Raw genomic sequence first — 27,757 nt, forward strand, 5'->3', positions numbered from 1 at the left:
CATAATTATAAAAGTACTTAATGCAAAAAATAAAGAAAAAGAATATAGGGGAACAAGAAGTGAAGAGATGTATAGAAAACTAACAGCACAATAGTAGCTTTAAACCCAAACTTATTAGGAATTATCTTAAATGTAAATGGTCTAATGACCAATTTAAAGGCAGAGATTGTCATATTAGATTTTTAGAAAGTAAGTCTCAAATAGGTTAAAAGTAACAGGATAGAAAAAAAATGATCATGCTAGCATTAATCAAAAGAGCACTAGTGTGGTTATATTGATATTAGACAAAATGAATTTTAAAAGTCAGTTTTGAAAAGATAAATAAAGTTGGTAAATCTTTAGTCAGATTTGTTTCATATAAAAAGAACAAAGATACAAGTTAGAATGAGAAGGTGTAATTACATATTCCACAGATATTTTAAGGATTAACCAATATTATGAAGAACTTTATGCCAGTGAATACAACAGGATAGACTAAATGTTTTACATTTTTTGGAAGACAGTGCTATGAAAAATTACCAAAGCTCACTCAAGAAAATAATTGTTTATGCATATACATGAAGATGAGTTTAGATTTAAGATCCTCTTAAAAAGAAAATTGTTTCACTGGTGAATCTTAGCAAGCATTAGATGGAGAAATAATACCAATTCAACATACACTCTTTCAGAACATGGAAGATGGTGTACTTCTCAACTACTTTTATGAAGCCAATGTTGCTATGATAGTATAATTTTTAAAAGATGTTAAAATACAAACTATCACAAACCAATATTCTTCATGAATGTAGATACAGAAAACCAAATTGGGTTATAAATCCAATAGCCAGGTGACATTTATTGTTTGAATGTACGGTTGATTTAATGTTTATAAATCAACCCATGGAAGTTTTAATACTAATAAGATACAGGTAAAAGTCATTTGTTCATCTCAACAGATGTAGATTTTTTAAAAAAGTTCTCAGGAAACTTGAAATGGAAAGGAACTTCCTCAATGGGATAAATAGGATCTTAGTGAAACCTACAACTAATAACATACTTAATGGTGAAAGACGTAATGCTTTTCTCTTGGTATTAAGAACAATGCAAATATCTCTACCCTCACCACTTCCATTCAAGATTGTACCAGAGGCCATAGCTAGTTCACTGAGACAGTAATAACTAATGGAAAGCCCAAGGAATGAAAAGGAGGGAGTAAAACTCTTTATTCGCAGGCAACATTGTCATTTATACACAGATGACTATGTAGAAAATCCTAAGGTATCTACAAAAGATGCTACTTGAACTGATCACAGTCCAGTCATGTTACAGAAGATGAAGTTGACGTGCAGAAATCAGAGTCTATATACTATCAACATGAATAATTGAAAATTCAGATTGAAAAATTACATTGATGACAGCATCCAAAATATTAAATACTTAAAGGTAAATCTAACAGTATATTGCAGACTTCCACACTTAAAACAACAAAATATTGCTAACAGAATGTAAAGACAACTTAAATGGGGAAGAAGTAGACCATGTTCAATGTATTACAATATTCAATATTGTTAAGATTTCAGTTTCCCCTAAATTAGTCTGTAGATTAAACATAACCCTAGTAAAAATTTTAGAAGATTATTTTGTAGATGTTATCATTAAAAAAAAATTTGGAGGACTTTCCCTGCCTAAAAACATCACTAATCAAGGCAATCTGGCTGAGGTATAAGAATAGTAATATAGATTAATGGATCAGAATAGAAATTTGCAGTGCAGACCTGCGCAGATATAAAGAATTGATTTTTAAATAAAGGTACCAAGGTAATTCAGTGGAGGAAATTATAGTCAACTCAACAAATGGTGCTGGAAAAATTAGTCTCATTGAAAACAAAATGAAAACAAAAAATCAAAAAAATGCCTTGACCTTCATCTCACAGTATATATAAAAACTAACTTAAAACTGATCACAACCCTAATTGCAGCATCTAGAACACTAAGATTTCTAGAAAACAGTAAAAAATCTTTGTAATTTTAAGTTTAGTGAAATAACGCAGGAATAGAAAATCAAACACCTCATATTCTCATATATAAATGGGAAGGCAAACATATGTTTATTACAGCACTATTCACAATAGCAAAGACTTGGAATCAACCCAAATGTCCATCAGTGACAGACTGGATTAAGAAAATGTGGCACATATACACCATGGAATACTATGCAGCCATAAAACAGGATGAGTTTGTGTCCTTTGTAGGGACATGGATGCAGCTGGAAACCATCATTCTCAGCAAACTATGACAAGAACAGAAAACCAAACACTGCATGTTCTCACTCATAGGTGGGAACTGAACAATGAGATCACCTGGACTCGGGAAGGGGACCATCACACACCGGGGCCTATCATGGGGAGGGGGCAGGGGGGAGGGATTGCAATGGGAGTTATACCTGATATAAATGACGAGTTGATGGGTGCTGATGAGTTGATGGGTGCAGCACACCAACATGGCACAAGTATACATATGTAACAAACCTGCACATTATGTACATGTACCCTAGAACTTAAAGTATAATAATAATAATAATAAAATAAAAAATAAATGGGAGCTAAACATGGGTATCCATGGACATACAGAGGGAAACACTATAGGTAATATACACTGGGAACTCTAAAAGAGGAGAACTGGAGGAGGGTGAATGTTGAAAAATTACCTATTGGGCACAAAGTTCATTGTTAAGGTGATGAGTATGCTAGAAGCTCAAACCCCACCACTACGCAATATATCCATGTAACAAATCTGCTTATATACCCTCTAAATGAATGAAAAAAAATTTTTAATGTAATTTAACAATTTAAGATTTTTTAGGGCACAAAAGCAAAAAGTGTAAGAGGAAATAATGATAAACTGCATCAAAATTTAAAACATTTGTTACAAAATACCCTTAAGAAAATGAAAAAACAAGCCACAGAATGAATATCTGTAAAACAATTTTCTGATAAACAACTCTCGTAATTCAATAAGATTATATTGTCAGCTATATAACAGAGTTTTTAAACATGCAAATCCTACTAAAATGTGCAAATCACTGAAAGAGACTATTCACCAAAGGAGATATACCATTAAACATGAAATGCTCCTTAACGTTATTAATTATTAGGGGCAGGTAAATTAAATCCACAATGAGGTTCTACTGTACACCTGTTAAAAAGGCCGACATTAAAAAGACTGATACCACTATGCATTGACAAGCATACAGACTGAGGTTCACATTTATTTGCTGATCAGAATGCAAAATAGCACAACCACTTTGCAGAACAGTCTGGTAGGTTTTTACAAAGTTAGACTTACACTTATACGAGCCAGCAATTCTACACCTAGCTATTTACTCAAGAACAATAAAAAACATATATCTATATAAAGACTCATACTTGCATATTCATAGCAGCTTTTTCATAATATCTAAAAACTGGAAACAGCTCAAGTGTTCTTTAACTGATAAATGGATATACAAATTATATTATATCCCATATAGTGAAATATTTCTCAGTGATATGAAGGAACAAACTGCCAATCCTTTCAATACCATGTATGACTCTCAAAACCATTATACTGAGTAAAAGAAGCCAGAAGCCAATAGCCTGTATACTGCTTGAATACATTTGTATAAAATTCTGGAAAATGCAAAACTGTGGTAATAGCAGATGTATGATTGCTCAGAATCACAAATGAAGGAAGGGAATTGTCTGCAAACAAGAAGGAAGGACCATTTTTGAGGTGATGAAAATGTTCTATATTGTGATTACTGTGTTTGTTACACAGCTATGTATACATTTATCAAAACTACTCAGATTATACAACTTAAATATCAATTTTAACATATATAGTTTGAACTCTAAAATTGAATTTTAAAATGTGAGATAATAGCTATCATTAACTTGAAAAGCACTATACAAATTGATTATCGTTGATAGTGATAGTGATGTGAAAAGGACTGTCTCTTTAACAAAGGCAGATATAATCAATGTGAATTTCAATAACAATCTCAAGATTTTATGGTACTGTGTACTTTTACTTTTTACCAGAAAATAATATTTTATGTACAATTTTTTGCATCTGATTTTATCAAACATGGATTTGTAACATAATTTTTGAAAACTCATGTTTCTTGAGTCTACAGCTATAAACAGGACCTTGCCTGTCTTGTTGACCACTGGAATAGTTCATGTACCTATTGTTGTATAACATATTACTATAAAATTCAGTGACCTGAAACAACTAACTTTTATTACCTCATGGTTTCTGTGATCCACTTCCCAGTGAACTCATTTGGGCCCCTCTGCCAGGCCTCTCACCACGTGAAAACTGGCTTCTCCAAAGAGTGATGCAAGAGAGTGCCCAAGATGCAATCTGCCATCTTTTTGTAACCTAAAATCTGAAATGACATCCCGTCAGCTCTGTATTTTATTTGATAAAAGTGAGTTAATATGTCCAGCCTACATGCAAGGGTAGATAATTACATTCAGACTTAAATATAAGGAGTCAAGGATCACTTGGGTCTATGTTAGAGGCAGCCTATCATAGTAGGGATCAATAACTAGTCGGATGGATGGATGGATGGATGGATGGATGGATGGATCAATAACTAGTTGAATGGATGGATGGATGGATGGATGGATGGATGGATGGATGGATGGGTGGGTGGGTGGATGGGTGGGTGCATGGATGTGGATGGATGGTCGGTCAGGCGGACAGATAACGGGCAGATAGATTAATGCTATACCACACTATAACTTAATTTATGTTACATACCGACCTTAAGAATCCTGAAAAACCTGAGACTATTTAGGAAAGATTGACCAGGATGGTGAGAGGTTTAACTATTTTCCTTCTATATATAAAAGTTAAAATATTCTATAACCTTTTGCCTTAAAAAACAAACAACAAAAAAACAAAACTTAAAAGACATTGTAATTATAAAGCATTTGAAAGAGTGAACTCTGGAAAAAGGATTAGAATTTTTTTTAACTCCAGACAATCATTCTGGTACTGTCAGCAATTTGGCAAAGTTTGATATAAGACAGAGATTTTGTTTCAATTTGAAGAAATTTTCAATGATTTATATGTTTGCTTTTCAGTATCATTCACATTAAACTTTAAATGTTTTCAAGAAAGTATCTGCTACCCATGATCAATAACTATGCATTCAATTTACTTTTATCCCTAGCATATGGATTTAATGACTTTGACAGGGAACCATATAACTTCTGATGGTCACAGTTTTCTAGGAATTATAACAATAGAAAATAATTAATCTGAGGGTCTTAAATATTTATCTTTTTTGTAAAAGGTTAAAACACATAAAAGAAAATATAGGCTGGGATCATGGCAGACAGGAGGCAGAACTAAGTTGCAGCTGTGACTTGAACAGACAGAGCAGCATGTGTAAGCTCTCATCATGAATTTTAGCTCCAGAACGACTGCAGGAATAATCAGAAAACCCAAGAGGACTCACAGACCCTCTGAAGGAAGCAGATTTCTCTTGCAGGACCCGGGAGACACCCCAGGTATTTTGCTGGTATCCATGGCTGAGAGACCCATAGACGGTTCACATCACAGGACTCTGCGCACACAACCGCCAGTACCAGCCCAGAGCCTGGTGGATTTGCTGGGTGGCTAGATCCAAAAGAGAGATAACAAAAACTACAACTTCACTGTCAAGAAGCCATATCCATAGGAAAAGGGGGAGAGTACTACATCAAGGGAGCACCCCATGGGACAAAAGAATCTGAACGACAGCCTTCAGCCTTAGACCTTTCCTCTGACAGAGGCTACCCAAATGAGAAGGAACCAGAAAACCAACTCTGGTAACATGACAAAACAAGGCTCTTTAATACCACCCCCTGACCCCCGGAAAAAAATCACAGTAGTTCACCAGCAGTGGATCCAAACCAAGAAGAAATCCCTGATTTACCTGAAAAAGAATTCAGGTTAGTTATTAAGCTAATTAGGGTGGCACCAGAGAAAGGCAAAGCCCAATGCAAGGAAATCCAAAAAACAATACAAGAAGGAAGGGATAAATATTCAATATAATAGATAGTATAAATTTAAAAACCCCAAAACTTCACAAAACATTGGACACACTTATAGAAATGCAAAATGCTCTGGAAAATCTCAGCAATAGAACTGAACAAGTAGAAGAAAGAAATTCAGAGCTCGAAGATAAGATCTTTGAATTAACCCAATCCAACAAAGACAAAGAAAAAAGAATAAGAAAATATGAGCAAAGCCTCCAAGAAGTCTGGGATTATTATGTTAATCCACCAAACCTAAGAATAATCAGCATTCCTGAGGAAGAAGACAAATCTAAAAGTTTGGACAACATATTTGGGGGAATAATTGAGGAAAATTTCCCAGGCCTTGCTAGAGACCTAGACATCCAAATACAAGAAACAGAAAGAACACCTGGGAAATTCATTGCAAAAAGATTATCACCTAGGCTCATTGTCATCAGGTAACTAAAGTTAAGATGGAGGAAAGAATCTTAAGAGTTGTGAGACAAAAGCACCAGGTAACCTGTAAGGGAAAACCTATCAGATTAATGGCAGACTTCTCACCAGAAACTGTACAAGCTAGAAGGGATTGGGGCCCAATCTTGAGCCTCCTCAAACAAAACAATGATCACCCAAGAATTTTGTATCCAGTGAAACTAAGCATCAAATATGAGGGAAAGATACAGTCTTTTTTAGACAAACAAATGCTGAGAGAATTCACCAGTACCAAGCCACCACTACAAGAACTGCAAAAAGAAGCTCTAAATCTTGAAACAAATCATGGAAACACATCAAAACAAAACGTCATTAAAGCAGAAATCTCACAGGAACAATAAAGCAAAAACACAAGTTAAAAAATAAACAAAAGCCAGGGTACACAGGCAACAAACAACATGATGAATGGAATGGTACCTCACATCTCAATACTAACTTTGAATGTAAGTGGCCTAAATGCTCCACTTAAAAGAAACACAACAGCAGAATGGATAAGAATGCACCAACCATCTGCTGCCTTCACTCACCTAACACATAAAAAGACTCACATAAACTTAAAGAGACAGAAAAGGGCATTTCATGCAAATAGACACCAAAAATGAGAAGGAGTAGCTATTCTTATATCAGACAAAACAAACTTTAAAGCAACAGCGGTTAAAAAAAGACAAAGAGGGACATTATATAATGGTAAAAGGCCTTATCCAACAGGAAAATATCACAATCCTAAACGTATTTGGGAGCTGCACACCTAACAGTGTAGCTCCCGAATTTATAAAACAATTACTACTAGACTTAAGAAATAAGATAGACAATCACACAATAACAGTGGGGGACTTCCGTACTCCACTGACAGCGCTAGACAGGTCATCAAGACAGAAAGTCAACAAAGAAACAGTGGACTTAAACTATACCTTGGAACAAATAGACTTAACAGATATATACAGAACATTCCATCCAAAGCCACAGAATATACATTCTATTCAACAGTGCATGGAACTTTCTCCAAGATAGACCATATGATAGACCACAAAATGAGCCTCAATTAATTTAAGAAAATTGAAATTATGTCAAGCACTCTTTCCAACCACAGTATGATAAAGCTGGAAACCAACTCCAAAATAAACCTTCAAAACCATGCAAATATATAGAAATTAAATAACCTGCTCCTGAATAATTATTGGATCAAAAATGAAATCAAGATGGAAATTTAAAAATTCTTCGAACTGAATGACAGTAGTGACACAACTTATCAAAACCTCTGGGATACAGCAAAGGCGGTGCTAAGAGGAAAGTTCATGGCCCTAAACACCTCTATCAAAAAGACTGAAAGAGCACAAACTGATAATCTAAGGTCACATCTCAGGGAACTAGAGAAACAAGAACAAACCAAACCCAAACCCAGTGAAAGAAAGAAAATAACCAAGATCAGAGCAGAACTAAATGAAATTGAAACAAAAAAAAAAATACAAAAGATAAATGAAAAGCTTGTTCTTTCAAAAGATTAATAAAATTGATAGACCATTAGCAACATTAACCAAGAAAAGAAGAGAGAAAAATCCAAATAACCTCAATAAGAAACAAAATGGGAGCTATTATAACTGCCACCACAGAAATACAAAAGATCATTCAAGGCTACTATGAACAACTTTATGTGCATACACCAGAAAACCTAGAAGAGATGGATAAATTCCTTGTAAGATACAACCCTCCTAGCTTAAATTAGGAAGAATTAGATACCCTGAACACTCCAATAACAAGCAGCAAGATTGAAAGGGTAATTTTAAAATTACCAACAAAGAAACGTCCAGGACCAGACAGATTCATAGCAGAATTCTATCAGACATTCAAAAATTGGTACCAATCCCATTGACACAATTCCAGATAGAGAAAGAGTGAACCCTTCATCATTCTATGAAGCCAGCATCACCCTAATATCAAAACCAGGAAAGGACATAACCAAAAACGAATGCTACAGACCAATATCTCTAATGAACATAGATTCCAAAATTCTTAACAAAATACTAGCTATCCAAATCCAACAACGTATCAAAAAGCCAATCCACCATGATCAAGTGGGTTCCATACTAGGGAGGCAGGGATGGTTTAACATACATAAGTGAATAGATGTGATACACCACATAAACAGAACTAAAAACAAAAATTACAAGATCATCTCAATAGATACAGAAAAAGCATTCCACAAACTCCAGCATTCCTTTACAATTAAAACTCTCAGCAACATCGGCATACAAGCGACATAAAAGCCATCTATGACAAACCCACAGCCATCATAATACTCAATGGGGAAAAGTTGAAAGCATTCCCTCTGAGAACTGGAACAAAACAAGGATGCCCACTCTCACCTCTCCCCTTCAACATAGTACTGGAAGTCCTAGCCAGAACAATCAGAGAGGGGAAATAAAGGGCATCCAAATCCGTAAAGAGGGAGTCAAAGTGTCACTGTTTGCTGATGATGTGATCATTTACTTCAAAAACCCTAAAGACTCCTCCAGAAAGCTCCTAGAACTAATAAAAGAATTCAGCAAAGTTTCTGGATACAAAATTAATATACACATATCAGTATCTCTTCTATATACCAGTAGCAACAAAGTGGAGTATCAAATCAAGAACTCAACCCCTTTTACAATAGCTGCAAAAAAAAACCAAAAAACAAAAACAAAAAAACAAAAAAAAAAAAACTCAGGAATATACCTAACCAAGAAGGGGAAAGACCTCTACAAGGGAAACTACAAAACACTGCTGAAAGAAATTGTAGATGACACAAACAGATGGAAACACATCCCATGCTCATTGATGGGTAGAAGCAATATTGTGAAAATTACCATACTGCCAAAAGCAATCTACATATTCAGTGCAATTCCCGTCAAAATACCACCATCATTCTTCACGGAATTGGGAAAAAACAATTCTAAAATTCATATGGAACCAAAAAAGAACCTATATAGCCAAAGCAAGACTAAGCAAAAAGAACAAATCTGGAACCATCACGTTACCTGACTTCAGACTATACTATGAGGCCATAGTCACCAAAACAGCTTGGTACTGGTATAAAAATAGACATATAGACCAACGGAACAGAATACAGAACCCAGGAATAAACTCAAATACTTAAAGCCTACTGATTTTCGACAAAGCAAAGAAAAACATAAAATGGGGAATGGACACCCTTTTCAACAAATGGTGCTGGGATATAGGTTGGCTAGCCACCTGTAGGAGAATGAAACTGGATCCTCATCTCTCACCTTATACAAAAATCAACTCAAGATGGATTAGGGACTTAAATCTAAGAGCCAAAAGTATAAAAATTCTAGAAAATAACATTGGAAAAACCCTTTAGACATTGGCTTAGGCAATTTTGGGTTTCATGACCAAGAACCCAAAAGCAAATGCAATAAAAACAAAGATAAATAGCTGTAACTTAATTGAACTAAAGAGATTTTGCACAAAGTCACAGTCAGCAGAGTAAACAGACAACCCATAGAGTGGGAGAAAATCTTTGCCATCTACACATCTGGCATAGGACAAATATCCAGAATCTACAACGATCTCAAACAAATCACCAAGAAAAAAACAATCCCATCAAAAAGTGGGCTAAGGACATGAATAGACAGTTCTCAAAAGAAGATATACAAATGACCAACAAACGTATTCTATATATATTCTATATACATTCACAGAATATATATGATATATATTCTACATATATCACATATATGTGAGTTCATATACATATATGTTCATATATGTTCATATAGTTCATATATGTGAGTTCATATATATTCTAGATATACATATGCCATCATATATAGAATGTATACATTCTATCATATGTAGAATATATACCATCATAGACATATGTATATGTATATACATATGTATAGGTATGTGTATGTATATATACATATACATATGTATATGTATATACATGTAAACATGCATATACGTCTATGTGTGTATACATGTATGTATATACATATACATGTATATACATGTGTGGACATATGTATATATGTGTGTACATATGTATATACATATATGTGTGTCTATGATGGAATACTATTCAACCATATAAAGGAATGAATTAATTGCATTCACAGCAACTGGATGAGATTGGAGACTATTATACTAAGTGAAGTAACTCAGAAACAGAAAACCAAACATCGTATATTCTCACTGATATGTGTGAGCTAAGCTATGAGGATGCAAAGGCATAAGGATGATACAATGGACTTTGGGGACTTGGGGGGAAGGTTGTGGGGGCGAAAGATAGAAGACTGCAAATAGTGTGCAGTGTATACTGCTGGGTGATGGGTGCACCAAAATCTCACAGATCACTAAAGGACTTACTCATGTAACCAAACACCACCCATACCCCAATAAAATATGAAAAATAAAAAATTTAAAAAATATATATAGGCTGGACGCAGTGACTCACATCTGTAATCCCAACACTTGGGAGCCAAGACAGGAGGGTTGCTTGAGACCAGGAGTTCAAGGCTGCAGTGAGCAATGATGGCACCACTGCACTCCAGCCTGGGCAACAGAGTGAGACCCTGTCTCAAAAGAAAAGAAAATAGAAATGAATAACAAATGAGTTTTTTAATAGATATGTATGTTTATATTTGGATATATACCTGGATGTGTAATTTCTATGCTTGGAAGCTTTTGTTTCTTTTATATTTACTTAAGATTATTTCCATTTGAAATGCAGTAAACCTTGAAATGTTTTTACTTTACTTATTTCATTGTTTTTGTTGCCACTATAGTACAAGGGGCAATTGAGAATTTCACTTTTTATCAGAGCTTTTTGTTTTGTGATTTTGAATAATAAAGTGTTATATGCAGTGGAGAGCAGTGAGGGAATTTTCATATTCATGGAAATCATCCACCATTGTGGATTTTGTGTTTACTCCTAAGATGACAGAAGCAACTACTCTGGATTTTGGATCATGGATATTAGATCTCCTTAATGTTGAATATATAAGAATGGTCAACAACCACTGTTGAGAGAAAGAGTAAAACCAGCAAGGATTTCAAACAAACTAATGAAATGAGATTTTGGCTTGATGAGACATTTTCTGGTGTCACTATATACAGATTAACATTTTGCATACTACCTTTGTAATGTTCATATACATTAATGTTTAAACCTAAGACATCAAGGCTAACTACTAAGCAGAGAAATGTTATTCCTGGAAAGGATGTAGTATTTTTGGAAAGTACCTTAAGTTTATATTTATTAAATAGTGTGTAGTTCTTGAAGTGGCATGTGTTAGGCAAGGTTTTTTTTTTTTTTTTTAAGAATTCAACTTTTTGTTTACAATAGAATATAGCATAGAAAAATACTCTTTTTTTTTCTTTTAAGACAGGGTCTCTCTTGCCCAGGCTAGAGTGCAGTGGCACGATCTCGGCTCACTGCAGCCTCTGCCTGCCAGGTTCAAGTGGTTCTCCTGCCTCACTCTCCCAAGTAGCTGGGATTACAGGCACTCAACACCATGCCTGGCTAATTTTTTTGTATTTTTAGAAAAGACAGGGTTTCACCATGTTTGCCAGGCTGGTCTCAAACTCCTGACCTCAGGTGATCTGCCTGCCTTGGCCTCCCAAAGTGCTGGGATTACAGGCATGAGTCACCAGTCCTGGCGAAAATATTCTTTTTTTGATGGGGGGAACCTAGTCTTGCTCTGTTCCCCAGGCTGGAGTGCAGTGGCGCAATCTTGGCTCACTGCAACCTCCACCTCCTGGGTTCAAGTGATTCTCCTGCCTCAGCCTCCCGAGTAGCTGGGACTACAGGCACCTGCCACCACACCCGGCTTTTTTGTATTTTTAGTAGAGACGGGATTTCACCGTGTTGGCCAGGATAGTCTCGATCTCTTGACCTCATGGTCCCCCGCTTGGCCTCCCAAAGTGCTGGGATTACAGGCATGAGCCACCACGCCTGGCCAAAAATATTCTTATAATTAGTATTGGGTTAGATAGAAAAATCGTTTCAAAGAACTGTTGCCTATAATTAAGTTTAAATATCTGCTTTCTTTATTTTTAAAATCTTTTATTTTATTTTATTTTATTTTTAAATGGAGTCTCAACATGTCACCCAGGCTGGAGTGCAATGGCCAGATCCAGCTTTCAAAAGCAATCATCTTCATAGATGAATTTTTAAATTTTTTAATGTTAAGTATATAATAAGGTATATTAATCTAGCTCCCAAAATAGAAAGGAAAAATATGTAAGAATGTGCGATTACAAATAAGGAGCAAGAGCTTGGTTGTCTAGGACTTTTAACTCTTAACTACTGTCAGCAAACTAGTGAAAATAGCTAGAGTTAAATTTACCACTACATACTCATCGAAATCAAGTTAAATATTAAAAAGCTATCAAATTTGGAGAAAAGCCATGTAATATAATCAAATAGAAACAATGAGGCACTGTGCTTTTCTAAAGCACTCTAGAATCTTGTGACCCACCAATGAAGGTATCCCAATATTCAAGTATAAGTTGTGTGCATCTGTTTTTATTTTTTAGAGATATATATTTCAGGTATTAAATGTATATACAGTAGATGTTTGTTTGAATGAAATTATTTGTTATATAAGAACTGGTAACTATATCCTGGTGTAGCTTTTTCATTTAAAAAATTGTTTCATTTTATTTCATTTTATTTATGTATTTATGTTTTGGGGGAACAGGTGGTGTTTGGTTGCATGAAAAAGTTCTTTAGTGGTGATTTCTGAGATTTTGGTGCACCCATCACCGAAGCAGTGTACACTGTACCCAGTGTGTAGTCTTTTATCCCTCATCCCACTCCAACCTTTCCTCCCAAGTCCGCATAGTCCATTATATTATTTTTATGCCTTTGCATCTTCATAGCTTAGCTCCCACATATAAGTGAGAACATATGATGTTTGCTTTTTCATTACTGAGATACTTCACTTAGAATAATGGTCTCCAACTCCATCCAGGTTGCTGCAAATGTCATTATTTTCTTCCTTTTTATGGCTCAGCAGTATTCCATGCTGTATATATGTGTACCACATTTTCTTTATCTACTCATTGATAGATGGCATTTAGGGTGTTCTATCTTTTTACAATTGAGAATTCTGCTCCAATAAACATGAGTGGGTGGGTGTCTTTTTCATATAATGACTTCCTTTTGTCTGTGTAGATACCCAGTAGTTAAATTGCTAGGTCAAATGATAGTTCTACTTTTAAGGTTTTAAGGAAACTCCATACTGTTTTCCATACTGGTTGTACTAGATTACATTCCAACTAGCAATGTAAAAGTATTCCCTTTTCACCACATCCATGCCAACATCTGTGTTTTTTATCTTTTAATTATGGCCATTCTTGCAGGAGTAAGGTGGTATCACATTGTGATTTTGGTTTGCATTTCCCTGATCATTAGTGATGTTGAGCATTTTTTCATATATTTGTTAGCCACTTGTATATCTTCTTTGAAAACTGTTTATTCATGTCCTTAGCCCACTTTTTGATGGGATTTTTTTTTTTTGTCTTGCTGATTTGAGTTCTCTGTAGATTCTGGATATTAGTCCTTTGTCAGATGTATAGATGGCAAAGATTTTCTCCCACTCTGTGGGTTGTCTGTTTACTCTTTCTGCACATACTTTGCTGTGCAGAAGCTTTTTAGTTTAATTAGGTCCCATCTATTTACCTTTGTTTTTGTTATATTTGCTTTTGGATTCTTGTTCATGAACTCTTTGCCTAAGTCAGTGTCTAGAAGAGTTTTTCGAATGTTATCTAGAATTTTTATGGTTTCAGATCTTGGATATAAGTCTTTGATCCATCTTGAATTGATTTTTGTATAAGGTGAGAGATGAGGATGCAGTTTCATTCTTCTACATGTGGCTTTCCAATTACTCCAACACCTTTTGTTGAATAGGGTGTCCTTTCCCCACTTTATGTTTTTGTTTGCTTTCTCAGATATCAGTTGACTGTAAATATTTGGTTTTATTTCTGGGTTCTCTATTCTGTTCCTTTTGTCTGCATGCCTATTTTTATACCAGTACCATGCTGTTTTCGTATAGCCATGTCGTATAGTTTGAAGTCAGGTAATGTGATGCCTCCAGATTTGTTCTTTTTGCTTAGTCTTGCTTTGGCTATGCAGGCTCTTTTTTTGTTCCATAGAAATTTTTAGGATTGTTTTTTCTGGTTCTGTGAAGGTTGATGATAGTGTTTTGATAGGAATTGCACTGAATTTGTAGATTGCTTTTGGCAGTATGGTCATTTTCACAATACTGATTCTACCAATCCATGAGCGTGGGATGTGTTTCCATTCATTTGTGCCATCTATGATTTCTTTCAGCAATGTTTTGTAGTTTTCCTTGTAGAGATCTTTTGAAACTCCCTAAATATTTTTTTGGGAGGGTAGGGAACTGTTGTAAAAGAGGTTGAGTTCTTGATTTGATTCTCAGCTTGGTCGATATTGGTGTACAGCAGTGCTACTGATTCATGTACATTCATTTTGCATCCTGAAATTTTACTGAACTTATTTGTCAGATTCAGGAGCTTTTTGAAATGAGTATTTAGTGTTTTCTAGGTAAACGATCATATCATCCACAAACAGCGACAGTTTAACTTCCTCTTTACCAGTTTGGATGCCCTTTATTTTTTTCTTTTGTCGGATTGCTGTGGCTAGAACATTTTAGTACTATGTTTAATAGAAGTGGTCAAAGTGGGCATCTTTTTCTTGTTCTAGTTATCGGGAGGAATGCTTTCAACTTTTCCCCATTCAGTGTAATGTTGCCTGTGGGTTTGTCATAGATGGCTTTTGTTACCTTAATGTATGTCTCTTTTATACCAATTTTGCTGAGGATTTTAATTGTAAAGGGATGCTGGATTTTGTCAGTGCTTTTTCTCCATCTGTTGAGATGATTATATGATTTTGTTTTTAATTCTGTTTATGTGGTGTGTCTCATTTATTGACTTGTATATGTTAAATCATCCCTGCATCTCTGGTTTGAAGCTCACTTGATCATGGTGGATTATCTTTTTGATATGCTGTTGGATTTGGTTTACTAGTATTTTATTGAGGATTTTTGCATCTGTGTTCATCAGGAATGTTGGTCTGTAGTTTTCTTTTTTTTTGTTCTGTCCTTTCCTGGTTCTGGTATTAGGGTGATACTGGCTTTATGTAATGATTTAGGGAGGATTCCCTTCTTCTCTATCTTTTGGAATAGTTTCAGAAAGGTTGGTACCAATTGTTCTTTAAACGCCTGACAGAATTCATCTGTGTATCTTTCTGGTCCTGAACTGTTGTTGTTATTGTTGTTGTTGTTGTTGTTGTTGTTGGCAATTTTTAAAACTACTATTTCAGTCTTACTACTCATTATTGATAAGATCAGAGTTTTCATTTCTTCCTGACTTAATCTAGGAGGGTTGTGTATTTTCAGGAATTTATCCATTTCCTCTAGATTTTCTGGATTTCATGCATAAAGGTGTTTATAGTAGCCTTCAATGATCTTTTGTATTTCTGTGGTATTGGTTGCAGTATCTCCCATTTCATTTCTAATTGAACTTATTTGGATCTTTTCTTGGTTAGTTACACTAATGGTCTATCAATTTTGTTTATCTTTTCAAAAAAACAGCTTTTTATTTCATTGATTTTTTTGCATTTTTTGTTGTTTGTTTCAATTTCGTTTAGTTGTGCTCTAATGTTGGTTCTTTCCTTCTGTTGGGTTTGGATTTAGTTTCTTCTTTCTCTAGTTCCTTGAGTTGTGTCCTTAAATTGTCTGTTTGTGCTCTGTTAGACTTTTTGATGGAGGCAGTTAATGCTATGAACTGTCCTCCTAGCACCACTTTTGCTGTGTCCTAGAAGTTTTAATATGTTGTTTCACTATTATTGTTTAGTTCAAAGAATGTTTAAATTTCTATCTTGATTTCATTGTTGACCCAAAGATCATTCAGGACCAGATTATTGTATTTTCCTGTATTTGCTTAGTTTTGAGGGTTTTTTTTTTTTTTTTTTGGAGTCCAAAAATTTCCAGTTTTATTTCCCTGTGGTCTGAGAGGGCACTGGATATAATTTTGATTTTCCTTAATTTATTGAGACTTGTTTAATTTATTAATTTATTGATCTATCTTGGAGAATGTTCCATGTGCTGATGAAAAGAATATATACTCTGTGGTTGTTGGGTAAAATGTTCTCTAAATATCTGTTAAGTCCATTTGAAGTCCATTATTTTGTTGACTTTCTCTCTTAATGACCTGTCTAGTGCTGTCAGGTGAGTATTGAAGTCCCCTATTATTGTATTGTCATCTATCTCATTTCTTATATCTAGTAATAATTGTTTTATAAATTTAGGAGTGCTGCGTTGGGTACATATATATTTAGGATTGTGATATTTTCCTGTTGGACTAGGCCTTTCATCATTTTATGATATCCCTCTTTGTCTTTTTTAACTGTTATTGCTTTAAAGACTGTTTTGTCTGATATAAGAATGGCAATTCCTGCTTGCTTTCCATTTCCATTTACATGAAATACCTTTTTCCACCCCTTTAAGTTTATGTGAATCCTTATGCCTTAGGTAAGTTTCTTGAAGACCACATATACTTGTTTGGTGGACTTTTATCCATTCTAGCATTCTGTATCTTTTAAGTGGAGCCTTTAGGTCATTTATACTCAGTGTTAATGTTGGGATGTGAGGTACTATTTTATTCATCACACTAGTTATTTCCTGAATACTTTGTTTGTGTGTGTGTGTGTGTGTTGTGTTGTGTTTTGTTTTGTTTTTTTTTTTTGTTTTTTTTTTTGAGACAGAATCTCACTCTGTCACCCAGGCTGGAGTACAGTGGGGCAATCTCAGCTCACTGTAACCTCTGCCACCTGGATTCAAGTGATCCTCCTTCCTCAGCCTCCTGAGTAGCTGGGATTACAGGCACCTGCCACTGCACTCGGATAATTTTTGTAGTTTTAGTAGAGATAGTGTTTCATCATCTTAGCCAGGCTGGTCTTGAACTCCTGACCTAGTGATCCATCTGCCTCAGCCTCCCAAAGAATACTTTGTTTTTTCTTCATTGTGTTATTGTTTTATAAGCCCCATGAGATTTATGCTTCAAGGAGGTTCTATTTTCGTGCATTTCAAGGGTTCAAGATTCTTGTAGTACTGGTGTGATAGTGATGAATTCTCTCAGCATTTATTTCTTTGAAAAATCCTTTATCTCTCCATTTTGAAGCTTAGTTTTGCTGGATACAGAGTTCTTGGTTTGTAATTATTTTGTTTGAGGATGCTAAAGTTAGGACCATAGTCCCTTTTGGCTTATAGGGTTTCCGCTGAGAAATCTGCTGTTAATCTGGTAGGTTTTCCTTTATGTTACGGCTTTAAGTTCCTTTAGGTTACTGCTTGCTTTTGCCTCACAGCTGTTAAGATTCTTTCCTTAGATAACCTGATGACTATGTGCCTGGGTGATGATCTTTTTGCTGGTGATCATCCATTACACACAAAATACATTTTGCAATGTATTTCCCAAGTGTTCTTTGAGCTTCACTGTATTTGGATCCTCTTCCTCCTCAGGAACACCAGTTATTCTTAGGTTTGGCTGTTTAACATAATCCTAAATTTTTTGGAGGCTTTGTTTATTTTTTAAAAATTCTTTGTTTGTCTGATTGGGTTAATTTGAAGACCTTGACTTTGAGCTATTATTGAAATTTTCCAGTGCATTTTTTATTTCTCTAAAGTGTGTACTTCATTTCCAGAAGTTATAATTGTTTTTTCTTTATGGTATCTGTTTCTCTGGAGCATTTTTCATCCATATCCTGTGTTTTTTCCTTAATTTCTTTAAGTTGGTTTTCATCTTTTCCTGGTATCTACTTGAGTAGTTTAGTAATCAACCTTCTGAATTCTTTACCTGGCAAATCAGAGATTTCTTCTTGGTTTGGATCCTTCGCGCATGTTGTAGAATCTTGTTTTGCCACATTACCAGAATGACTTTTCTGATTCCTTCTCATTTGAGTGACCTATTTCAGTGGAAAAATCTGGAACTCAAGGGATGCTGTTTAGATTCTTTTGTCCCATGGGTGATCCCTTGATGTGGTACATGTCTTCTTTCCCTAGGGATGAGACTTTCTGCAAACCAGACTTTAGTGACTGATGTTGCTCCTCTGGGTTTAGACACCTAGCAGGGTTACTAGGCTCTGTGTTAGTGCTGGGAAATGTCTGTGGAGAGTCCTGTGATGTGATCCGTCTTCAGGTCTCCCCGCCATGGATACCAGTACCTGCTCTGGTGGAGTTGGCAGGGCTGTGAAATAGACTGTGTGAGAGTCCTTAGTTTTAGATACATTGAGGATGCTGGCTTTCTTGAATGCTGGTTATGCCAGCAGTAAAGTTGTCACATGGACACACTGAGGACCACTGACTAGGTGGGATTTTGCAGGCAGTGGAATTAGCTGTTGTCTTCTCCTCCTCGGAACAGGATTGTTCTGTCATGAGTTGCTGTAATGTCCTAAGTTGGTCAGCCTCCAGCCAGGAGGTGGCACTTTCGAGAGATCACCAGAGTTTTTGGCCTGTCTTTCAGAACTTCCAGTGGCCTGCCCCTTCTTTCAAAGCATCCATGAATTCTTTTAGTCTTCCTGGTACATTCCTGTGGTGGTTCCTGGATTGAAAGTCCACATTGTGAGTCTCTACACATTGTTCTGTCTGTCCCAGTGGGAGCTACGTGTCAGCCCTGTCTCCTGTCTGCTGTCTTGACTCCACAATCAGCTTTTTCATTTTTACTGAAACTTAATTCCACGTTGAGATTTTTTAAATTTCAACATTAAATAAGTGCCATTTTTGACTAGTACATAAATTTTATTAAAACAACTAAATCTGAAAACTAAGGAATTCATAAATTATCATTTTTTATAACCTCTCATCATTTACGTGGAACATGTAGGATCTTTATGACTTCAATTTAGTAAATTGTAAATACAATTTAATTGTTGTTTAACTTGTATTTGACAGCTTACCAAATAAACTAATGAAATGAATCCCACATAATCTAGATACCTATACTCCAAAGAACAGTATATGGATATTTCTTGGCCTGATAATAAATGAAAAGAAAGGAATAAGTGATGTATCTGCTTTGGCTTATTGTATCTCAGCATGAAGGAGAGAGAGGGCAGTTCTTAGTGAAATAATGCACATTAAAACAAGATAAAAATTTTTAATTGACATGATTGCATATATTGAAGTGGTACATAATTATGTTTTGTTATATAATGTATAGTGATCATATCATGGTAATTAGCATATCTGTGATCTCAAACATTATCATTTTTTTATGTTGGGAACATTCAGTATCCTCCTTCTGGCTATTTGAAACTGTGTAATATATTATTGTTAACTAGAGTCATCCCACAGCAGTATAGAACACTAGTATTTATTCCTTCTATCTAGTGATAATTTTTGTCCAAGGTAATTTCATTTAACACAATAAAAAGCCAGGCTAAAAACATAAACCTTAATTGTAGATTTTAGTTTTGGTATTGCATTATTTGGCAATGATAAGCTTAGAAAAAATACTTAATTTTTAATTTAATTCATTAGATTTGTTTTCTGTTAATTTATTCTTTACACCTAAAAGATAAAAAGATCCCGCTATTACTTTTACTGTCACACATTATTTTTCTTTGTTGAAGCAAAGAAAAAAGTTTAGAATGTGACAAGAGAAAATATTATTATCTTAAAGAAAATTTAGGTTTAAAAACAGGCTGATTCAGTACATGTTGTCATTTCAGTTAAAGATAATGTATAAGATATGAATCATAGTTGTGCAGAAATATCAATTGATTTGGCCACATATATTTAGGACTGATTATTGCTGACTAATGTTATATTTTTGAAAGTTTTAAAAATTCAATTAAAGTGATTATATAGATTTATACTTTAATATTTCAGTGGCAACAGAAATTTCGGTTTTCAGAGCACATTTTAGATTAAAGATTTTATCCTTTTCCTATGGTTTACTCATAAAAAATCAACTCTATTTTCAATACTGTGATCAAATAAAAGGGAATTGGGACAGTGTGTACAGTAAGTACTTTTTTTTCATCATTTCATAGTGTTTATTACCTACTGTCAGATTGTCCAACAAAGATATTGTAACAGTGTGCATTGTAATCAATAAGTAATGTATAAATATGCAGTTTCACCATGGCCTCAGCACTATTACAATTTGTTATTTTAATTTGTTATTTTATTATTTACTGAATAGATAGGAAATGGCATCTCTATTTTCTTTTCAATTTAATGTTCTTTGCTTACTAGTGAAAGGCTGATACATTATCTATTAATGTTGCCACAAAAGTTTCAGATCAATTTACAGGAAGTACTTTTAAATGCATTTGGTCTTGTCTAGATTAAAACAACAATGTACATTTATTAAACCCTCACTAAGCACCACATACTTAGTTTTTTTATGGATAATATAGTATTTATTATGGTTAGTATACTCATTTTACAAATGTGGAAACAAAAGCTTAGAAATATTAATACATCCAAGGTCACAGAATCATTAAGTGGTATTTATAGTTTGGTGGATTTGTCCCATCAAAGCTGGTTTTCCCTTTTACTTACCATTTTAACTCCTAAGTTGTACTATCATAGCATACCCATACTCTAAATTCATAACTGAAATAATAACTTTACTTTAAATTTTACGTTTTCTGCTGAATTCTCTTTATGCTAGTTGTATACATAGTCTCATAGGACATATTTACAAAGACAGCATAAAATAGACCAGACACTTAAGAACACACAGGAAGGTAATTTGAATGATATAGATTTTTCAGTATGGGAGATTTTATCAGTTTCATCATAATAACAATAGTGCATTCAAGTTCTTTCATGTATGTACCACATTTTATTCTTTTATCACCCCTTCAGACACATGAGGTTGTATACTAATCTCCACATGAGGAAAATGAGGCAGGGGCCTGTTGTTTGGTTCCACTTCTGCGTGCTTTCCATCTGGATCATACTTATCAGGATGACATTCTGTTATTGCAAACCTGTGCTTTAAATTTACTGGATTACAAAGCTTTAAAGATATGTGGATCTGGGTGCTATAACACTGCTCAAAATAGCTGCCTGAATGAAGAGATATATGTACTTTAACATTACACTTTTAAAAGTGAGTATATTTCATGAGATGAATTGTCTGTCTTATGTGCAATTATAAATCATTTCTATTTCATAAGACTGTAGAGTGATTTTGAATACAAAGCAATATTGGACAAATAGTAAATTATGTTAAATTGTATGGCAAATTGAGAAAGTGAAACTGCGATTTTGAGCAACTGTGCCTTCATGATTTAAAATGCAAGTTTCTCATGCAGTGTGGAATGATTCTTATTTCCTCTCAAACTTCCATTATAAATGCATTTATTCTTTTTAATTTTAGCTTCACAAATAATTCTGATTTGGAATTAGGGATCTTTTTTTGAGGATAGGAAGAAATTTGCAAATTATATTAGAGTTTTGATTTGTGATAAATGACTAATTTATTATATACTCTGTTATAATCTGAACTATATAAAAATAATTTTCTGCTTTAAAATCTCTGACAGGGTCTTTCTTAAGACACTTTCATTCACTTCTGGAAATAGCAACAGTAGTTTCTAATCTTTGGCTAGCAAATAATTTCTAAAATCATCTTTCTTTCTCCCTGAATTGTAGTCTGTGTAGCACTTGTCTTTCAGAGAAAATGAACTTTATTTCTATTAGAAAAATTGTTAAACTAAAAGATCTGACAATAACATTCTCAAATAAGTTTAAAGAATTTATGGCTTAAATGAATTTGAATTCTAATTTACCTTTTACTTTGAGCTAGGCTGCTGTTTTCAATTTATATGCGTTTTATACATTAACTGCTACCCTCGATTTCCTGTCAACTTTGTAGTAAGCGATACTCTGAAATGCTACTCTATGATGCATTTAAATAAAGATAAAAGGTCAATCTAGGCTTTTCTAAAATTACCATTCTAGGATATAAGCTTCTGAATTGCTTTATATTTGTATCATTAGACATAATTTCTGACATTTAAAAATTTACCAAAAATGTAATGAATTCAAGGTAGTCATTATTTGTCTATGGATTCGTTTAGCACGTTAAAGACTTTATATATCTTTAACCGTAAAAAACATAATATCGCTAAATAAAATTATTCTGTGTATCTCTAGGCAAACTAGAACTCATGTTCTAGAATTCTAGATCAGCAGTGAACAAAGCGAGGATGTCTGCTCTTACACCTTCTTTTTAATATATGTTGGAAGTTTTAGCCAGGACATTAAGGCAATAAATACATAAACAAATAAATAGATAAGAAAGGAAGAAGTAAAATATGTATTTCTTCGTAGTGGATGTGATATTATATATCAAAAGATTCTAGGAAATCTACAAAAAGCTACTAGGATTAATAAATGAGTTTAGCAAGGTTGCAGAATACAAGGCCAGTATTCGAAGATCAATTATATGTCTATACTTTAAAAACAAATAACCAGAAACAGAAATTTAAAAACCAATATCACTTACAATCCAAAAAAAAAAAAAAAACATGAAATACTTAGAGGTAAATTTAACAAATGATTTTTTAAGACCTGTATACTGAAGACCATAGTATATTATTGAGAGAAAGTAAAAATCGGAATGAATACATAGGTACACCATGTTCGGGGATCAGACAAGTCAATTTTGCTGAGATGTCAGTTCTCTACAAATTAATTTAGAATTCAGAGCAATTCTAAATTAAACCCAGTGGGCTTTATTTTAGAAACTGACAAGCTGATTGTAAAATTTATATGGAATTGCAGAGGAAAAACAATTGACACAGAGTTAGAAAACTCACACCACCTAAAGACTTATTATATAGTAATCAGAGGAATGTGTTATTAGCATATGGTGTTGAAACAATTCATTATCAATTTAGAAATACAAAAGGAAACTCCACCCTTACCACACATCATACATGAAAATTAATTTACAAGATATCATTGACCTAATATAAAAGCAAAACATAAACACTTTAAGAAGAAAAATAGGAGAAAATCTTAACAATCTTAAATCAGGCAGAGGCTTTCTATATAGGAAGCAAAAGCCATCAATTTTTTTTTTTTTTTCTTGAGACAGGGTCCTGCTTTGTCACCCAGTCTGGAGGGCATTGGTGCAATCATGGCTCACTGCAGCCTTGACCTCCTGGGGTCAAGCAGTCCTCCCACTTCAGCCTCTCAAGTAGCTAAAACTACAGGTGCATGCCACCAAACCTGGCTATTTTTTTTTTTAAGAGATGGGTCTCATTTTGTTGCTTAGGCTGGTCTTGAAATCCTGGGCTCAAACAGTCCTCCCATCTTGGCCTCCCAGAGTGCTGGGATTACAGGCATGAGCCACCGTGTCCAGTGTGAATTTTTAAAACAAAGTGATAAATTAGATTTCCTTGAGAGATACAATTTAAAAAATGAAAAAGCAAGCCACAGACTGGGACAAGTTAATAAATAAATTAAATGCATAAACACATAGATGTATATTGTATATGTGTTTGTATATGTATATTGAACATACATGGACCAGGATATGTGTCAAGAATATATAAAGGACCAGGTGTGGTGGCTCATGCGTGTAATCCCAGCACTTTGGGGGGCCAAAGTGAGAGGATCATTTGAGGCCAAGAGTTCAAGAACAGCCTGGGCAAAACAATGAGTTGTCATCTCTATAAAACATTATAAAATGAACTTTGCCAGGCATGGGGCACATGCTTGTTACCTCAGCTACTCAGAAGGCTGAGGCAGGAGGATTGCTTGAACCCAGGAGTTCTAGGATACAGTGAGCTGTGATCATGCCACTGCACTCCAGCATGGGTGACAGAGCAAGACTCTTTTTTAAAAATAAAATACACAAAATACACACACACGTGTGTGTGTGTGTGTGTGTATTTGTCTATAAAGAACAAATATAACTCAATAATAGAAAGGCAACCTAATTTTCAGTAATGGATAAAAGAGTTGAAAAGATACTTCGCTGGAGAAGATATGTGCATGGTCAATAAGTACATGAAAAGATCATATGGGCAATGGAAATTAAAACCGTTATGAAATACCGCTAGATACCTACTAGAATGGCCAAAATTTTTAAAGACAGTACTAAGTGTTGATGAGGCTGCAAAGCAACATCAGCTTTTATGCATTGCTAGTGGGAATATGAAATGATACTATTACTTTGAAAAACAATTTGACAATTTCTTTGTAAGTTAAATATGCATTTACCATATGACTCATCAATTCCATTATTTGTCTAAAGGAAATGAAAACTTATGTTCACATAAAGACTTGTTCACAAATGTTTATAGTAACTTTCTTTATAATATCAACCCAAATACCTATCAGTAGAAAAATAGATAAACCAAATGTGATGTATTCAATACAAATGGAAAACTATTTAGTGATAAAAAGGAGCAAATAACTGATACTTACATCAACATGGATAAACCTCCAAATCATTGTGGTGAGCCAAACAAGCTAGACACCCTAAAATTCCATTTTTATAGAACTCTGGAAAAGATAAATATAGGCCCAGGATGAAGATGACTTACTGGAGAGGAATATAAGGAAATATTTTGGGTTGATGGAAATGTCCTGTATCTTCATTAATATGGTAATTACATGTTTACGTATGTATCACAATTATTGAACTGTACATTTAAAATTCATGTATTTTATTGTGTGTAAATTGTACCTGAATAAAGATGAAAAAGATAGTATTTATAAATTCTATTAATACTTGATTACCAAAGGAAAATAACGCAAAAGATAAGTGAACACTTAAAGATAATTTCAAAGTAAGTCTTGCTTGAAACTATATAAAAGTATTTATTAAAAGGCAATTAACTACTAACATCCAAGGGTGAAAATTTTGACCTTTAGTGTATTATGCAGAAAAATTATGGTATATTTCTTTTAAAATTGATCAAACAGCAACATACATTAATCAGAGGAAAGCATCAATTAAATGTAGAAACAAGATTTAAACAAAGATTCATATTAAAATGATGAGAAGTAATACTTAGAAACTGCATCCTGGAGACACATTTGTATTTTTAGAAAAACAGAAACATGTATATTAGTGTGAAAAGATGTCAAAAAACAAATATTAAATTGTTGAGCACAACACATTATGTTGACAAGAATATACCGTAAATGACTGTAGCTTGCAATAAGGAAATATCTTCCTTGTTTTTCTCTTTAGGCTTTTTTTACAGGCATTAATATCAACAAATATTTCCTTTCCTCCCTTTATTTATTGAACCATACCCCTTCTCATGCTATCTTTTCCCCCAAAGGAAGTGAATTAATTCACCACCTCTTCTTATTACAGTTTTTCATTTTAAAAACAAAAAACACTACTTAAGTTTTCCCTTTCTCTTATTTCCAAAGTTATATATTTAGCCACCTAAGTTATGCTGTACTTCAAAATGTTTGTTGTTGTTGTTGGCTTGAGACAGAGTCTCTGTCACCCAGGCTGGAGTGCAGTGGCGCGATCTTTGCTCACTGCAGCCTCCGCCTCTCAGGTTCAAGTGATTCTCCTGCCTCAGCCTCCAGAGTAGCTGGGATTACAGGTGCACACTACCAAGCCTGGCTAATGTTTGTATTTTTAGTAGAGATGGGATTTTGCCATCTTGGCCAGGCTGCTGTCGAACTCCTGACCTCAAGTGATCCACCCACCTTGGCCTCCCAAAGTGTTGGGATTACAGGCTTGAGCCACTGCGCCTGGCCCTCAAAATGTTTTTGAACAATTTTTGTTATAGTTATGCAAATGCTTCTTGAGTTCAATGGTACAGGAAATTATGAGCTTGCTTCCATTTTGTATGGCATCAAAAATGTGTAAAGTGCTGCAGAATGGGTTACCTATGTTACATCTTCTCTTAAAATGATAATTTTTATGGTCCTTTACTTTTCCCCCCTTCTTTTATGAGCTGTGTCGTTAAAAATCACTTCAATTGCTCATCTAACCTTTCTTCTCACCCAAGAAAACCATTTTGAAGTCCGTAGGTGATATTACTTTCCTGAGGCTTGATGGACCCTGCTGAGATCAAACCTGCTTATTACTTTTCTTAGCACTCCTTTTTGTTGGAGAGTCTTAAATATTAGTCTTTGTTAACCTTTCCACAGATTTGTTATTGGGCGGGAAAAACCAGGACAAGTGAGTGAGGTTGCCCAGTTGATAAGCCAGACACTGGAACAGGAGAGGCGCCAGAGAGAGCTGCTGGAACAGCATTATGCCCAGTATGATGCCGACGATGACGAGGTCAGTAGTGCTTGCAACGATTATTTTTCCCACATTTTCTAATTCACGAAACTATCTCTACTGTATAACAGTATGAAACAGTATGACAGGTTTTATGCAGTTTCTTGAGGAAGGTATGTCCACATTGAACTAAAATTCTACCTTAGAAAAGAAATACTACTAGCATCTGATACACACTTAAGAATCAAGTCATGGTATCCTTTTTACAGTATGAAGACTGTGGACACAAATAAGTCTTATATTTTGCACTATTATAAAGGAAGTCATAGAAACAGAAAAGGATAAAAACACAGAAATGTGAATAATGTCTGTCTTTATTGGTGGAATTGGGCGATTTTCTCTCTCTGCTTTATATTTTTTCAATCTTTTCCAAATGTTCTACTATAGTATGTAATGCTTTTCCAAAAAATTGGTAAACACACCCAAACACAAACAAATATACATAGAAAAGTAGTAAAGATTGCTGAGTGTTTCCAGTGTCTTTTTCACCCAGGAAGAGAAAGTTCTTTGGATCTGCTCACTATGATTTGTGCTAACATAATGCAGAACAAAGCTTTCCACTAGCACATGTTCCATAGAGTAGATACATATTGGAATAATTTTACATCCTGCTTTCTGTAAAAGATCAAGTAAATGAGTAGAAGCTAACCCTCAAGTGAAAACAGCTCTCCAGAACCCTTGTGTGCTGTAATATAATACAGATGCTGGTCTGTTTCTAATGTCATTGTCAAATGTACATTGATATAACGGGACAACATGCTTTATTATAAACACGTTTAAACATGCATATGTTTCATATTGGCATGTCAAAAGATCCATCAACAATTTAATTGTAGTATTTTATACTCCATATACTAGTACATATTCAGATAAAATAAATATTCTTCATTCCAGCTGATACAACCACAGTGAAACTTCATATATTC

The 27,757-nt window shown here is 34.4% G+C and overlaps 1 protein-coding gene and 1 long non-coding RNA gene across 3 annotated transcripts in view; one reads left to right on the forward strand and one right to left on the reverse strand.

Annotated features, from left to right (window-relative positions):
• The window catches only part of LOC105535566, a 24,172-nt gene extending 18,225 nt beyond the window's left edge, over positions 1-5,947 (reverse strand). Inside the window, exons 1-2 of the long non-coding RNA XR_001005454.1 lie at positions 5,909-5,947; positions 4,266-4,408 (exon numbers count right to left, since the gene is read on the reverse strand). This is a non-coding gene — a long non-coding RNA (uncharacterized LOC105535566). The remainder of the gene's footprint in view (positions 1-4,265; positions 4,409-5,908) is intronic.
• PPP1R9A (protein phosphatase 1, regulatory subunit 9A) overlaps positions 1-27,757 on the forward strand; it is a 405,188-nt gene that overhangs the window by 278,564 nt on the left and 98,867 nt on the right. For both annotated transcript variants that reach the window (XM_011974681.1, XM_011974682.1), the window contains exon 6: positions 26,696-26,831. In XM_011974681.1, the coding sequence (XP_011830071.1) occupies positions 26,696-26,831 (136 nt within the window). The remainder of the gene's footprint in view (positions 1-26,695; positions 26,832-27,757) is intronic.

The sequence above is a fragment of the Mandrillus leucophaeus genome, unplaced genomic scaffold (assembly GCF_000951045.1).
Source record: "Mandrillus leucophaeus isolate KB7577 unplaced genomic scaffold, Mleu.le_1.0 Scaffold148, whole genome shotgun sequence".
In the NCBI taxonomy this organism is placed as follows: domain Eukaryota; kingdom Metazoa; phylum Chordata; class Mammalia; order Primates; family Cercopithecidae; genus Mandrillus; species Mandrillus leucophaeus.